The sequence below is a fragment of the Hyperoodon ampullatus genome (genome assembly GCF_949752795.1).
Source record: "Hyperoodon ampullatus genome assembly, chromosome: 2".
Lineage (NCBI taxonomy): Eukaryota > Metazoa > Chordata > Mammalia > Artiodactyla > Ziphiidae > Hyperoodon > Hyperoodon ampullatus.
The window spans coordinates 182,805,777-182,820,411 of record NC_136915.1 but is presented as its reverse complement, the minus strand read 5'-3'; the positions used below and the strand labels follow the sequence as shown (position 1 = coordinate 182,820,411).

Genomic DNA, 14,635 nt, shown 5'->3' with positions numbered 1-14,635 from the left:
GGACCAAATTTCTAATATACAACTTTCAAGTAGTAAAGTTTTCTTAATTACCATCTAACTGCAACCCACAAGTTTAGATATTATCACTATGATTTTTTGGACACGAGTTATTTTAAAATGTATTTTTAACTCCAAACTTTAAAAAAATTATTTTTGTCAATGATTTCTCTTAATCACATTCAAGTTAAAGGATATGATCTTTATGATACATATTCATTAAAATTTGTTGATAGTAGCTTTGGCCTGGTAAGTGGTCAATTTTTGTAAATATTACATGTGTCTTTGAGAAGGATGTGTTTTTGTTAATAGTTTGGGTGAAATGGTTTATATAATATCATTAAGTTTGTTAATTTTCTGTTGTGCAAATTTTCTGATGGCTTAAACTATCAATAATATCAATGCTGTATTGAAGTGGGAGCACCATGATAGTGGGTTAGTGAGTTTCTCCATTCACTGCTATTAATATTTGCTTTATATATTTTCCTGAGGCTATTTTAATGAATGTACACAATAATAAAATTATTAACTTTTTGGTAAGTTGAATCTTTTATCATTAAATTATGCGTTTCTTAAGCTTGTTAAGGCTTTTGTTCTTAAGTCAGTTTGTCTGGTATGAGAGTCTCTTTTATAGTATATCTGGTATATGCTGTTCCATCCTTTAGTTTTCCACCTTTCTTTGTCATTATTTCAGGTATGTCTCTTATAAAGAACATATAGTTGGATTTTAAAAGAAAAACTAAATCTGCTTAGTTTTGTTTTGAATTGACAAGTTTAATCCATAAATATTTATTGTAATTACTGATACATGGACTTGATTCAATTATCTAACTTTTTTTTCTGTGTCCCATTTTGTCTATGCTTTTTTCCCCCCTTTATTGACTTTTTAAATGGATTTTTTTAGGTAATATTTTATTCCATTCAACCCCACGCCCACCAACTGGCTTGGAATTTACATACTCTTATTTCTTTTGACTTAGTAGTTATTTTTGATATTTTACCATGAATACTTAATACAGTCTTATCAAGTATCAATCTCTTAACTGACCAATGAAGTAAACACCCCAAACAATTCAAGGACCTTAGATTGGACTTGAACTGTAATCATCAACACTGCCAATTTAACATGCTGTTATTTTCCACTATCTTAGATTGTCTTTTGAAAAGTCCTATGAATTACATATTATAACTATCAACTTATGTTGTTTAAACTTACTGAAATCTTTAACAGTTTATTGGCTTAGTATTCATTTTTTTATCTTAAGACTTTCCTCGGGAGATCCTTTTCTTGAAATACATCCTTTAAAAAGTCTTCTAGCAAAGGTCTGTTGGTAGTAAACTTTCTTAGTTTTTGAAAATCTTAAACTGTTTTTACTTCATCTTCATATATGAAAGATGTTTTTCTAGGCACATAGTTCTATGCTGACAATGTATTTTCACCCAGTACTCTGAAGACTTGTCCACTGTTTTCTGGTTTCACTGTCAGTACTCAGAAATCTGATGATGTACAGCTGTCATTCCTTTGTAGTAATTCATCCTTTATCTCTGGATTCTTTTAAGATCTTCTCTTTGTTTTTGGTGTACTACAGTGTACTACTAGGTATGGATTTCTTTCTATTTATTCTAGTTGGTATTCACTGTGCTTTCTGTACCTGTATCTATAGATTTATAACTTTCACCCATTTAGGGAATCCTTAGCCAACATCTCTTCAGCATCATGTTTTTTTCAGCCTTTCTATACCCTCCATCAAAGCCTCTAAGCTTAAATATATCTTAGATCTTTCCTGGGTCTCTTAACCACTCTTTCATTTTTCCATCTCCTTGTATTTTTATGCTGTATTCTGGCCTACTTCTTCAGCTGTACCTCCATTTCACAATCACACTTCTCATTTTTAACAATTATATGCTTTTGATTCAATTCTGCTTGAACAATTCTAATAGCGATCTGTTGCCTGCTTATTTTATTTCTATAAACATGTCATTCGTAATTATTTATAACCTGTATAAAATTTATATAAGCCATACTTCATAGTTTCAGGATCTGACATCCTTAGGGGTAACTATATTAGTTTTATGTTGACTATCACTGATGGTCAACTTATTATGTTTGACAATTTTTGATTGTCTAAATTAGACATGCTAGATGGGATTTATGTTAGCTTCTGCAGATACCTAGTGGGTTCTCAGTTGGGGTTAGTCTGTACAACATGGTACTTGGAAGCTACATTGCTTGCTTGGGAGTGTTAAACACAGTGGCTAGCACACTAACTACGGGAGGCCAGGAGATGCAAAGGTAGCTGCCGAGGTCGGTTATCTTGTTAAAAATTGAGCAAGTGTAAATCACAGGGCAGTAGTTCTGAACAATATTCTGATAGCCATTTTCACCTAAGTAAAAATGAGGTCTTCAGAAACACCACGTGCAAAATTTGGAAATACACTGTCTAAAACAATAAACTGGGGCAAATTTTTTTTATTAAAGAAAAAATATAACATCGACTCAGAAATATAACATGAGTAAGAACATAGAAGCACTTTAAAAAAAGAGTATATTTTCTAGATACTTATTTATATATTATTAGAGATAAATATACATGTTGCTCTCTCATAAAGCCTAAGTACCATTTAAGTTTTGGGGAAAAGATTAATCCTCTCTCTTTTTTTTTTTTTTTGTGGTACGCGGGCCTCTCACTGTTGTGGCCTCTCCCGTTGTGGAGCACAGGCTCCGGACGCGCAGGCTCAGCGGCCATGGCTCACAGGCCCAGCTGCTCCGTGGCATGTGGGATCTTCCCGGACCGGGGCACGAACCCGTGTCCCCTGCATCGGCGGGCAGACTCTCAACCACTGTGCCACCAGGGAAGCCCTAATTCTCTTTTTTTATAATTAAAAAAATAAACGAATTATTCTAAATCTTGATCTAAAATTCATTAGTTATGGGTGGCAGAGATTTTCTTTTCTTCTAAAAATGCACTCTTACATAGAGAATGGACTTGAGGACACAGGGAGGGGGAAGGGTAAGCTGGGACGAAGTGAGAGAGTGGCATGGACATATATACACTACCAAATGTAAAACAGATAGCTAGTGGGAAGCAGCCGCACAGCACAGGGAGATCAGCTCAGTGTTTTGTGTCCACTTAGAGCGGTAGGATAGGGAGGGTGGGAGGGAGACACAAGAGGGAGGGGATATGGGGATGTATGTATATGTATAGCTGATTCACTTTGTTATACAGCAGAAACTAACATACCATTGTAAAGCGATTATACTCCAATAAAGATGTTAAAAAAATGTACTCTTTATTTTTCATCAGCTTTAAAAAATACAAATAGAATGGTATCTTTCTATTCATTACTAGTAATCATGAAATAGATTCTAATAAACAATACATAAAATATTTTAAGCTGGCACTTTAGAGCCAAAGGCAACCCAACTATAACTCACCGTATTCATACTGGTATGGAAAAAAAAAATCACATGATTTAATGATCAGAATAAAAAGTGATTTTAAATTGCTTACCTGCTGGCTGTTTTCACAGAACAGTTTTTCTTGTGTCCTCTTTCAGCTCGGTTATCTCTCAGAAGCTGATGCTGTCCAAAGTGTTAAAACAAAGTTGTAGAAACAAAAATATTTCCATTATATTATTTTGTAAGTAGAAAAGTATTCTTCTCATTCAGAGGGACACTATTTGTTCACTTGCATTACTTTTTTTTCTTTCTGTTTTTTTACTGGTTTTTCTTAAAACGAAGACAACTACTTTTGCTAGAGATGCCACTGACACCCTTATAAAAATGTTGCTAAGAGTTGCCAGTGCTTGCCTGACAGCTTACGCTGCTCTTATAGTCACTTAATATACAGCCTAGAGCTGGAGGTCTAGGACTCACTTCTAGTTCTGGTTCTCTGGAGTGGTCCTGGTTAAAGTAATGCAACCTCTCTTACCAATGCTTCTACCAGTGTATTCAGCTACGAATTTTTCGAGGCTTTTGTCACCTACAATGACATAAAAGATCTAATCTTACTTTCTCTGTATTTACTGGCCTAACATGATAAAGAAACATTTAAAACATTCTTTTTCAAAGAAATTATTGGCTTGGAAATATATAATTAGAAAAAAATACAGATTTGACTGCCTCCTCAAAATGCCTCACCATACACTTCCCTTCACACTTGCTTTACCCTAACTAATTGGAAAGAAAAAAACCCAAGTAGTCAATACTTTTTGCTGTGTGTACACTCAAACTGTAGCTTATCTTATTTATGCAGAAATGTGATTATATGCAAGACTGGGCTAATAAGAAGTTGTACAGCATATTAGAAATTAACCTTAATAAAAATAGAAATCTTAGAAGTAATAGTGCAGGAAAGATCTGGGTTCGAATCCCAGCTATACCAGTCACTAACAAGTCACTAGGTTTTAAAAACAGGTCTACCATTTATAAGCTGTGTAACGTCTCTAAGTCTCAGTTTCCACCTGGAAAATTGAGATAACAATAATATCTACCTGTAAGGGTGCTGTGAGTGTTAAATAAGATAAATCATGTCAAACACTTAGCACTATGACCAGAGTATAAAAAGTGCCGAGTAAATGGTTCAAATGCTACAATTGTAATTAATGAGCCTGGTTGTCAGTGGTTATTGTCTGACCAATATCAGTAACTTCTAACGAAATAACTGCTTTGAACTATTGAATAACATCATTTAGAGTCAATTACTAGCCACATTTGGCCATCCTTGAGAAGGAAAATAACTTAATTAGATCACAAAGAACATTGTTAGATCATTATTTCAGGAATGTCTTAACTAAATAAGACTACTTTATATTTCTCTTAAATATCTGCTTCTTTCCATCCTCACTACCAACATCCCAGTCCAGGCCATCATTTTCTTTCACCTACAACAGCCTCTCCAAAGGCCTCCCTGCCTCCAGCCTCACTCCCATTTAATCCATTCTCCACACTGCAGCCAATAATTCTAAAACTAGATCTGATTACATTATTCTCTTCAGATAAACCCCCAAATCTTGTACAAGACTCTCATGGCCCTTCATAATTTGATTATATTTCTAAACTCATAATTTATTATGCTTCCTCCTACCCCCCAACCTAAGCTCCTTATTTCTAAATGATATATCCCAGCCATTCTGAACTTTTCAGTTTGGAGCATGTACCATATTCTTGCTCACCTTTGGCCCTTTGTTTTAGTTATTCAATCTGCCTGCACCTCCAAGGCCCAGCACAGTGTCTGGAACATTTTTAGTGTTCAATAAATATTTGTTGAATGAATGAGTGAATGAATGAATGAGATAAAGAAATAGGGAATGAGATCTAGTATCTGATATGTAGATGAAGCCATACCTAATTATTACTACTTATAGAAAATAGCAACAATTTATCTTTAAGTCCATTAATCTGAAAGTGTTTCAATGTAGAAACACTTCGTACCATGAAAGCTAAATTGTTTCTGAAAAAAAAATTAATTACTTTGGCATTTCTAATGCTAGTGTCTTTGTAAAAAAAATATACAAACCAACATTTGTGACACAGATAGCTAGAGGTGACATGATAAAATCTCTACCTCCACCTTCAATTAACAGTAGTAGTTAACTAACTTTTCTAATTGTTAGATAAGACGGATATGTGAACACTATTCCTGATATTTGTGTTAAAACAGTTTAAACAAAGAACTCAAAAAATCCCAAACATATGTTCTGAAATAAGAAAAGAATTCTACAGTTTAGTTTTTTTCAAAATGCAACTATAATAACCAAAATAAATATTAGGCTATACCTACTAGGTCTGGATAGTTCTCAGAGAGGCCACCACCTGGATGAACTAAAAGGAGACAGCAACTTCTCTGAACTCCGAGGTTAGAGCTCCTTCTATTAGATTCACATGAGAATTTCTTTTCTCCCTCAAATTTATAGTTTTGATGGGCTTTGTATATAAAAAGAGACAAATATTGGAATTATTTAATATAATGCATCTATATTAAAAAGTCATCACAAAATTATCTCATTTTATCAATAAAATTAAAAGTCTGGGTGTATCTTTGCAAATTTAAAATCAAGCTCAGAGAGAAAAATACAGACTCAGATCTCTGGGTCATGAATTTAACAGGTTAATATGGGAACCTAGATCTTCTAAGGGGCGAAGATGAAAAAATTAATCCAGAGTGTTATTTGAATAGAAAACATACATTTGTATTTGAAAGATTCCCAACACGTGTCTGCTCTGCCCCAAGGAACAAAAAAAAAGGGTGGCGGGGGGAGGAGGGGCATCAGATCAGGAATTCATGATAAAAGACACAAGAGTCCTGGAGCTCTACTCTGATATGCAAGAGTAGCTCATCAGGTTTTGAAAGATTCTTCACTTCTCTTACGGCTAACTTTTCCTGTTTCCTTGGACTCCTATCAGTGTCACAAGTGAGGTCAGTTTTCAGGGCTCTGACTCAACACCATCAACTCCGATTAATAACAGAACTTCTGAATATGGTGCGAAGTGCTTCTTACCTTCTGACTCTCAGATTGCTGGACTTAGGCCAAACGGAGAGACAATTCCCTTATTAGTGAGTGACCTGCAGATGTATATTAAAAAATGACTCATATAAGAATGACATGAACATTCATAAACACAAAACCTAGTACAATGTGAGGTTTACAAAAGTTACGCAATTTTAAAATCTGCTGAACGAAACCAGGAAGAGAAATGTTCCACGTGGATCATGGTTGCTCCTGTGACAGAAAGGGAGCTGAGAATTTCTGTGGCTATTCATGATATTTTAAAAAGATTATTTTGTGCGTGTCACGTTCCTAGCACAAGAGGAAAAAGCAAAGAGCAGAATTCTTATTCCACTTTCCACGGCAATCCTTTCTTTACCGCCTGATATTCAGAAGGCATTCAAGCTCAAGACTGTTTCTGGTTAGCAGCCACTTTTCAGGTAACTCCTCAAATGTCTACAAAAGAATTTCAAGTCTCTCCACACTTGGCCTTTCACAGGGTCCTCACCTTAAAAGGAGAACTAAGTAGTCTCTAAACAATGACCTATGGCTCCTTAAAATACTAGTAAACTCAGTCAAAAATATCACACCATTAGATATTCAAGGAGGAAAATCCTCAGAATTAAAAAAGACACACACACACACAAAATGAGGCTTCCTGCAGCTGCTTCTGTCTCCTTACTTCTACTACTGAACCACCTTTCACTTTTCTCTTTTGTGGCCTCTGTGGTGCCCTCTCTGTGGTTTTCTCAAACATTTACCAACATCATGTAGATACTGCTTTCCTGCCCCAGATTTTACCCACCTCAGAGGAAAAGCTATGTTGTCTATATAAATACTTCTTTTTGTAAAAATAAAGAGTACCTGAGAGATAACGGCCGATGGACAACAGTGATTTACTAAATGTGTGATAAAGAAAACGCTGAGTATGCATGATGTAAATGGAAATGGGACTTTGCACTAAAGAAGAGAAAGGGGAATCATAAGGTGGGGAAAGCAGTGAGGGGTGGGATTTCAAAAGTGGGGTTAATATTATCATTTCTTTATGTTGGTAAGTTGGTATGGGAAAAATAAAAGGTGTTCATGCATGCTAATAGTCATTCATTCAACAATATATTGAAGGATGTTATACTTTTTCATGGTCTTGCATTTTATCACTTGGACCTAGGTTTAGCCAATAGTTTACTGTGCTAAAGTTAGGTCTAAGTTGAATAAGAAATTTTTATCCCTCAAAACATGAGTAGTTTGTATGTGTATTTGTATACACACGTATATGTGCAACTGTTACTCATTATTCATGGATTCTGTACTTGCAAATTCACCTATTTGCTAAAATTTATTTGTAACACCAAAATCAATACTTCTGGTGCTTTAGCAGTCATTGGCAGACAGGCACAGAGTGACAGAAATTTGAGTCCCCTGTAGCGCATGTTCTCAGCTGAGGTCTGACAAGGTGATGTCTGTCTTCTTGTTTCAGCTTTCGTACTGTAAACATGTGTCTTTTTCGAGGTCCATTCAGTGCTATGTTTTTTTGCATTTTTTTCTTGTTTTTATCTTCATTGTTTAAAATAGCCTCCTAAGTATCGTGCTGAACTGCTATCTAGTGTTCCCCAGAGCACGAAGGTTGTGATGGGCTTTATAGAGAAAATATGTGCATTAGACAAGCTCCCTTCAGGAATAAGTTATAGTGCTGCTGGCCATGAGTTCAGTGTTAATGAATCAATAATATGTATTAAATAAGGTGTCTTTAAACAGAAACACACATCAAATAAGGATATGTATTAATTAGTTAATGAAAATGTTGTGACCAGAGATTCTCAGGAGCCTAACCTTGTATTTTTCCTGGGAGCGATTTTTCAGTATTTGCTACGTTAGTATTCTTATCAACCTCATAGAACATAGCTATTACAAATAACAAGAATCAACTGTGTTCATTAACTAATAACCTATCTAGTCAAGATAAAAATCTGAAATGGTATATCAGAGTTTAAGCCAAAGGGTGATTCAAAAATTTGTCTAAAATATTTAAAAATTAAAAAAAAAAAACGATTGGTCAACTTTCTTCTCTATATGTTCTTAGCTATTTGTTAATTTTTAATTACAGAAAAAAAGTTTGGCTGGAAGCAACCAGTTACACTATAATCTAAAGCACAGATTTATAACATTACTTTAGTATTTCTCAAATTCTAGAAGGTGGAAAATGATCTTTACAAAATCGTATTTGGGGATAAACTATATCCTAATGAGATTTACTACTAGAAGCAGAATCTTACTGTAATCATTTTACATAGAGGGTATGAACCATTTGGGAAAGCAGAAAGTCTAAGTTTTACATGCTGAACAAACACACTGCAGATGCAACGTAGCCTAATTAATTTCCAAAACTTTAGAAATAACGGTAAATATTCTATTATTAATGTGAGAAATATATTTAAAGGTGCAAATTGCTCTCATGGAAAAAGGCCAAGTTTACAAAAAATCATTAAACTGAATTCACATATTTTTCTTTAATTAGATTCATGTGTGTTAAGAAATATAGTATACCTTATAATGAAGTATTTGGCACTTTCCTGTTATAAGAAAAGGGAACTATGGTATGTGCAACCAACTCTGCACCTGCTGCCCAGCTTAAGAAATAAGACATCACCAATACATAAAATAATGTTACCAATTACCATTACTAAGCACAATCTCCTCTTTACCGACCTACCTACCTACCTAACTACCCCTCAGAAGAAATGATCCCTGTGGATTTGAGGCTTTTCATTTGCATATATTTAAAGGGATTTCTTACGTATCATACTATTGACCCACTTAAAAAATAACTCTTATAATCCACAATGAAAAAAAAAAGGCTTAACAAGGATGCAAAGCCATATGCTTTAAAACTTATCAAAATTTTAAGCCCTAAATTACCTTATCACACTGCAGAGAGAGAACTAACACATTCAACAGACAAAGAAGATAGACTACTTATTTTATATGTAAAGTTAACCAAAATGAATGTCAAGTTCTTGCTAAGTCAACTAATCATTGTGCTGCCATGAAACTAATAAAAAATTTTAAAAAACTCACTTAGAAATATAACATAAACTTGTAAGAAACCATTATCACCTTCTAAACTTCAAAAATAAAAATATTCTCTGGCTGGCTGATCTTGTTTAATACAAAGCAATTTTTTCAAGCGTATGTACTACTTTGGTACCTTAACGTTGCGAAAAACATGTGACTGGTGAAGTCCTACAAACTAGTGAATTCTAAAGCCTTTCCATGGAGGTGACACGTGTGACTGAGGAAGGAGGCAGTAAGGGAGAACTCTGATGCTAGCTGAGGATCAGTCACTTGGTCAGTGTATCAGCACCGGCACAATGAGCTCCTTTTAAAATAACCTGGGATTTTATCCTTTCTCATAAAACTGATCTACTACCTTGAAGGGAGATAGTTAAATATTTGAAAGACTGAGTAACTTCCTTTTGGATTAGAATGTTCCTTACCTGGCCATGCTCTGTTCTAGCCCCAGGGCTAAACCAATGGCTGCAGAGGAAAGAGAAAAGGAGTTAGCAGGAAACTCACTAAAAGCACATGCTCTCACGTGATCAGTCTGCATGTGCTGTAAGAAATATACATGCCACCAGCAACAGAGCCTTAAAATATGCTGTATTTTAATGGATATTTCATGTAATCCTAGACTTACACCAATTTTGACAGAAATGTAAGAGGGCTCATAACCCAGTAATTTTCAGTTTAATAAGCAAACTCAGTTAGAATTACATTTCCATTTAATTATGTTAACATAAACTGCTGGGACTGCATTCATTTTATGAATCAATTCTGGTTATAAAATCTACAAATGCTATCATTTACCACAACTTAATTACAGCATCATTACAACAGATGATGACCTTTTGATTGTTGGAGTTTTAAAAAACATTAAAAATACAAGAATATTATATCCTCTGGCTATGTCCCGAGCAACAATCACACAAGGCCCTTGATGTGAATTCTAAAGTATCAGCTGAAGGTACCTTGATCCCATTCCTTCCATGGGATTCTGGATTCTGGCTGAGAACAAATTCAACAACAACACTGGAGATATATAAGTCATGGCACAGTTAAAGCGTTCCGTTCTTGCACTGTGCCTCACCCTGCCTGGCCCACCCCATACTGTTCCAGCTGCAACTTGGACTTTTAATAGTCTATCTGGTGATACCTTTTCAACAGGAGTTATCATTAGCTGTGTGCCCAGCCATCTGGCCAGTATTCTGCTTAAAACTAACTGTAAACATCAAGGAAATCGAGAGAGACATTGTGGGAAATAAGCCAGTAAAAGCCCACAATCATAGGGAATGATACTAATATTATTATTTATTTTTTTGCGGTACGCGGGCCTCTCACTGTTGTGGCCTCCCCAGTTGCAGAGCACAGGCTCTGGACGCGCAGGCTCAGCGGCCATGGCTCACGGGCCCAGCTGCTCCGCGGCATGTGGGATCTTCCCGGACCGGGGCATGAACCCGTGTCCCCTGCATTGGCAGGCGGACTCTCAACCACTGCGCCACCAGGGAAGCCCTAGAGTTTCTATTTTTTATAGAGTTTCTATTTTTTGACTCAGAAGCATAATTTTATATTAACTTAGTGTGTCCTGTACACATAATGGTCTAAACTTGTGCTCTCTAATATGGTAGCTACTAGTCATCTATGGCTATTTAAATGAATATTAAAAATTAAGTTCCTCAGTTGCATTAGCCACATTTCAAGTGCCCTAGACACTTACATGGTTAGCAGCTACCATCACCAGCAGTGCAGATACAGAACATTTCCATTACTGTGAAAAGTTCTATCGGACACCACTAGTTTACAGATTATCGCTGAAAATTCAAATTAACTTTGGAAATGGAATATAATCTTCTACACTGAACATCTTCCTTGTGAACCGTAACTGTTTTATTGAAGAGACTTGTAAGTATGAAGAAGTATATAACAGAAAGGGGGGAGGGTGTTGAGGAATGGGGAAGGAGAAATGTCTGTTAAACTCCTAACTCAATATTCTATAATAGGGTTTCATGGATCAAGACATGGGAATAAAAATTAAGGTGAGAGGATAGCGTATTAAGAAGAAGCCATATGCTAGGTAAGAACTAGATCTTGGTAGCAACTACAACTGAGGATGCCAAAAGACTAAGGCACATGTGTCAGTGTAGAAGACGCTGACAGGGAGTTCCACATGACCTTCAGTACCTAGGATGATACGTGAATTTTGGTATTCTTGGTTCTATCTCTGCCCGTGGTTCTCAAAGTGTTGTCTTCAAAGTGTATTCTATGCAGCCCTGGGCAGGAGTGAGGACATCCCTGGAATACTGAACTAGTAGTCACTGTATTCCTCACTGCCATGAACTTGCAGGGGGAAAACAAAAAAGCCAGTTTCACTTAAAAATATTCTTGACATAGCAGTAAACATTTTTTATTAAGTCTCAACTCTGGAGTATACTTAAGAAAATTATTCGTGGTGAAATGGGCAGTACACATAAAGTATTTCAGATGCATAGTGAAGTACAACAGTTGTCTCAAGAAAAGCACTTGTGAGATTGTGTGAGATGCAAACAGAACAAAGCCACTGTTTCCATGGAGCACTATTTTTAACTTGAAAGAATGACTAATAAACTACGGTTATCTATACTTGACTATTTGGAAGACATTTTCTTGAAAATGAAACAACTTGAGCCTCTAAAGTTACGGGAAACAACTACTTCTGACTCATGATAAACTTCAAGCTTTCTAGCAAAAACCAGTTGGACTTTTAGAAAACTTGTAACTGCCACCATGAACTTGACAGTTTCCAAATACTTAAAGTCTGCTGTGGTGATATTAATGCATGTGAGTTCTTCCAAATGATCAACATATGATTTACTAAATTATGATGTGCAAGTGATCCATTCAGAATTCAAGACCAATAGATTTTAATGTCATTGAGGAAAAAAAGCTCACTGATATGTTTTCAGATTATAATTAACCTTTGAGGAAAAAAAAACCGAAAAAAAACCTCTGTCGTTTAGTGCAGTATCAAAGAATATCCACAATGAGTTGAAAAGGCTATTAAAATACTTCTTCCTTTTCCAACTACACATCTGTGTGAGGCTGGATTTTCTTCATATGCTTCAAATTGAAAGCAGAAGCAGCTACGAGAATCTAGCTTCTGTTAGGCCAGACATTAAAGTGATTTGCTAAAATGATGACATGTTTTCACTAATTTTTTAGAGGAAAAGGTAGTCATTTTTCAAAAAATATGCTATCTGTGTTAACATGTAATGGGCTTACTATATTTCTTAATGGATATATAAACACCTCATATATTCTTCTTTTTGCTACAAACCAAATCTTCATCTAGTGGCAGCATCAACCTTCTAATGGACAACTAAAACTCAGCTTGGGCACCTTTCTCTCTCATATTCAAACCATCAGCAAGTCCATAAGCATCTCTTAAATCCACTCACTTCTCAACATCTCTGGCACCACCTGAGTCCAAGCTATCAAGTTTTACCTGGAAAGTTGCAACTTTCCTTGTACCTACTAACTTTAATCCATTTATCATACTGCAGGCCTAGAGTGATCAGTTCAAAGTTCAATTCTGAATTTGTAGTTATTCATACCCTTACCCTCAAGAAAACACACAAACAAAAGCAAACCGAAGTCTTAAGTGGCTTTCCACTACTCTTAGGAGAAAGAATCCTAATACATCCTGCAAGGCTCAGCATCATCTGGTCCCTGCCCACATTTCTCCAGTCTCATCACTTTCCTCTCATCTCTTCCCTCACATTGTCACTTGTTTTAACCTTTGTTTAATTCCCTGATTACAGAAAGTGGTATTCTCTCTGCTTGAAATGCTCCTCTTGCCATCCCTTAGTTCCTAGAGATTTCATCTCAAGCTTGTTGTCCTAAAAAGTCTTCTCCATCTCCATGTCTACTTCAAATTCTTTTTAAAGTTCTCCTTTAGGGTACTTAGCACAATATACAGTAACGTCTCTTGAGCATTTATAAATAATAATAATCATAAATAATTTATGGGTCAGTATATAATTATACATTTATGGGTGTGCTTACTGATTAAGGTCTATTATCTCTATTAGGTTGTACCATGAGAACAGCGATGATGTCTATCTTATTCACTACTGTATACCTAGTGTCTAACACACAGTAGGTCCTCATAACTATTTTCAGAATGAATGGATAAATGAATGACTTGAGATTCAGGGCAGAGTTTTATTAACCAAAGCCACCATGCTATTCTATATGAAAACAGAAGAATAAGAGCACTGAGCTATGTGGTCTTTAAGATTCTTTCGGGTTCTGGATATTCTGTGGAGCAGATGACCAGGATGTAAAGATATTCCTCATTCACTACCTTTTCTATGAAACAAAAAGTCAGTTCTAAAACTATCTCAAGAAGCCCTTCTAAAACTTGGCATTTATTTCATTAAACTACAAGTGTAAATCCAGGAAGTTCAGGTTGGCATGGCTGCTAAATCATGGGTTTTAGAATCAGAAAGATCTAGGTTTGGACACAGGTTCTGGCACTTACTGGCTAGGTGAAGTCGTTGAGAGTCTTGGGTTCTTCCTCGTCTATAAAATAAAATAAATCCCTCTGCTCTTACAGTATGGGGAGGCTTACACAAGACGGAGAACCCAGCACATAGTGGGTGTTTAAAATAAGTATTAAGTTTCTCCCCCATAGTACACAGTGAATAAAGTAATATGTGAGCTTTTATTCTATGAATTTTTGCAATAACTACCTATTTATTCCTAAATATCAGTAAAGACACCAATACTCATGGCTAATGTCTATAGGATCCCCCAACAGGTTTAATGTGTTATCAAATATGTAATAAATGCTTAATACATTGGTTTCTTTAATTGACTTTTGGTTGAGTGGAATAGAGTGTGTGACTTCAGAAAAGTCAAGTTCTCTATAAAATGGGGTTATAACACCATCTATGTATGCTTCAGAGAGCTAATAAAAACAACGAAGAGAGTTGTGCATATGACAATACTCTGAAAAGTAAAATATACTCTACAATATAAAGCATCATCATCAACATCATCTTGAAATGTTTTATGCCCAGTTTAACAATCTTTCTGTATTTCACATAAGTACTTT

The 14,635-nt window shown here is 35.6% G+C and overlaps 1 protein-coding gene across 3 annotated transcripts in view; it reads right to left on the bottom strand.

Annotated features, from left to right (window-relative positions):
• Positions 1 to 14,635, bottom strand: part of GPATCH2 (G-patch domain containing 2) — a gene marked incomplete at both ends in the record, with an annotated part of 164,426 nt that overhangs the window by 39,495 nt on the left and 110,296 nt on the right. Inside the window, 2 exons of one of the 3 annotated variants that reach the window (XM_079696876.1) lie at positions 3,510 to 3,580; positions 9,981 to 10,020. The exons of 1 other annotated variant lie outside the window; for it this stretch is intronic. In XM_079696876.1, coding sequence (XP_079553002.1) covers positions 3,510 to 3,580; positions 9,981 to 10,020 — 111 coding nt within the window. The remainder of the gene's footprint in view (positions 1 to 3,509; positions 3,581 to 9,980; positions 10,021 to 14,635) is intronic. One more of the 3 variants, XM_079696877.1, reaches the window with a different exon arrangement.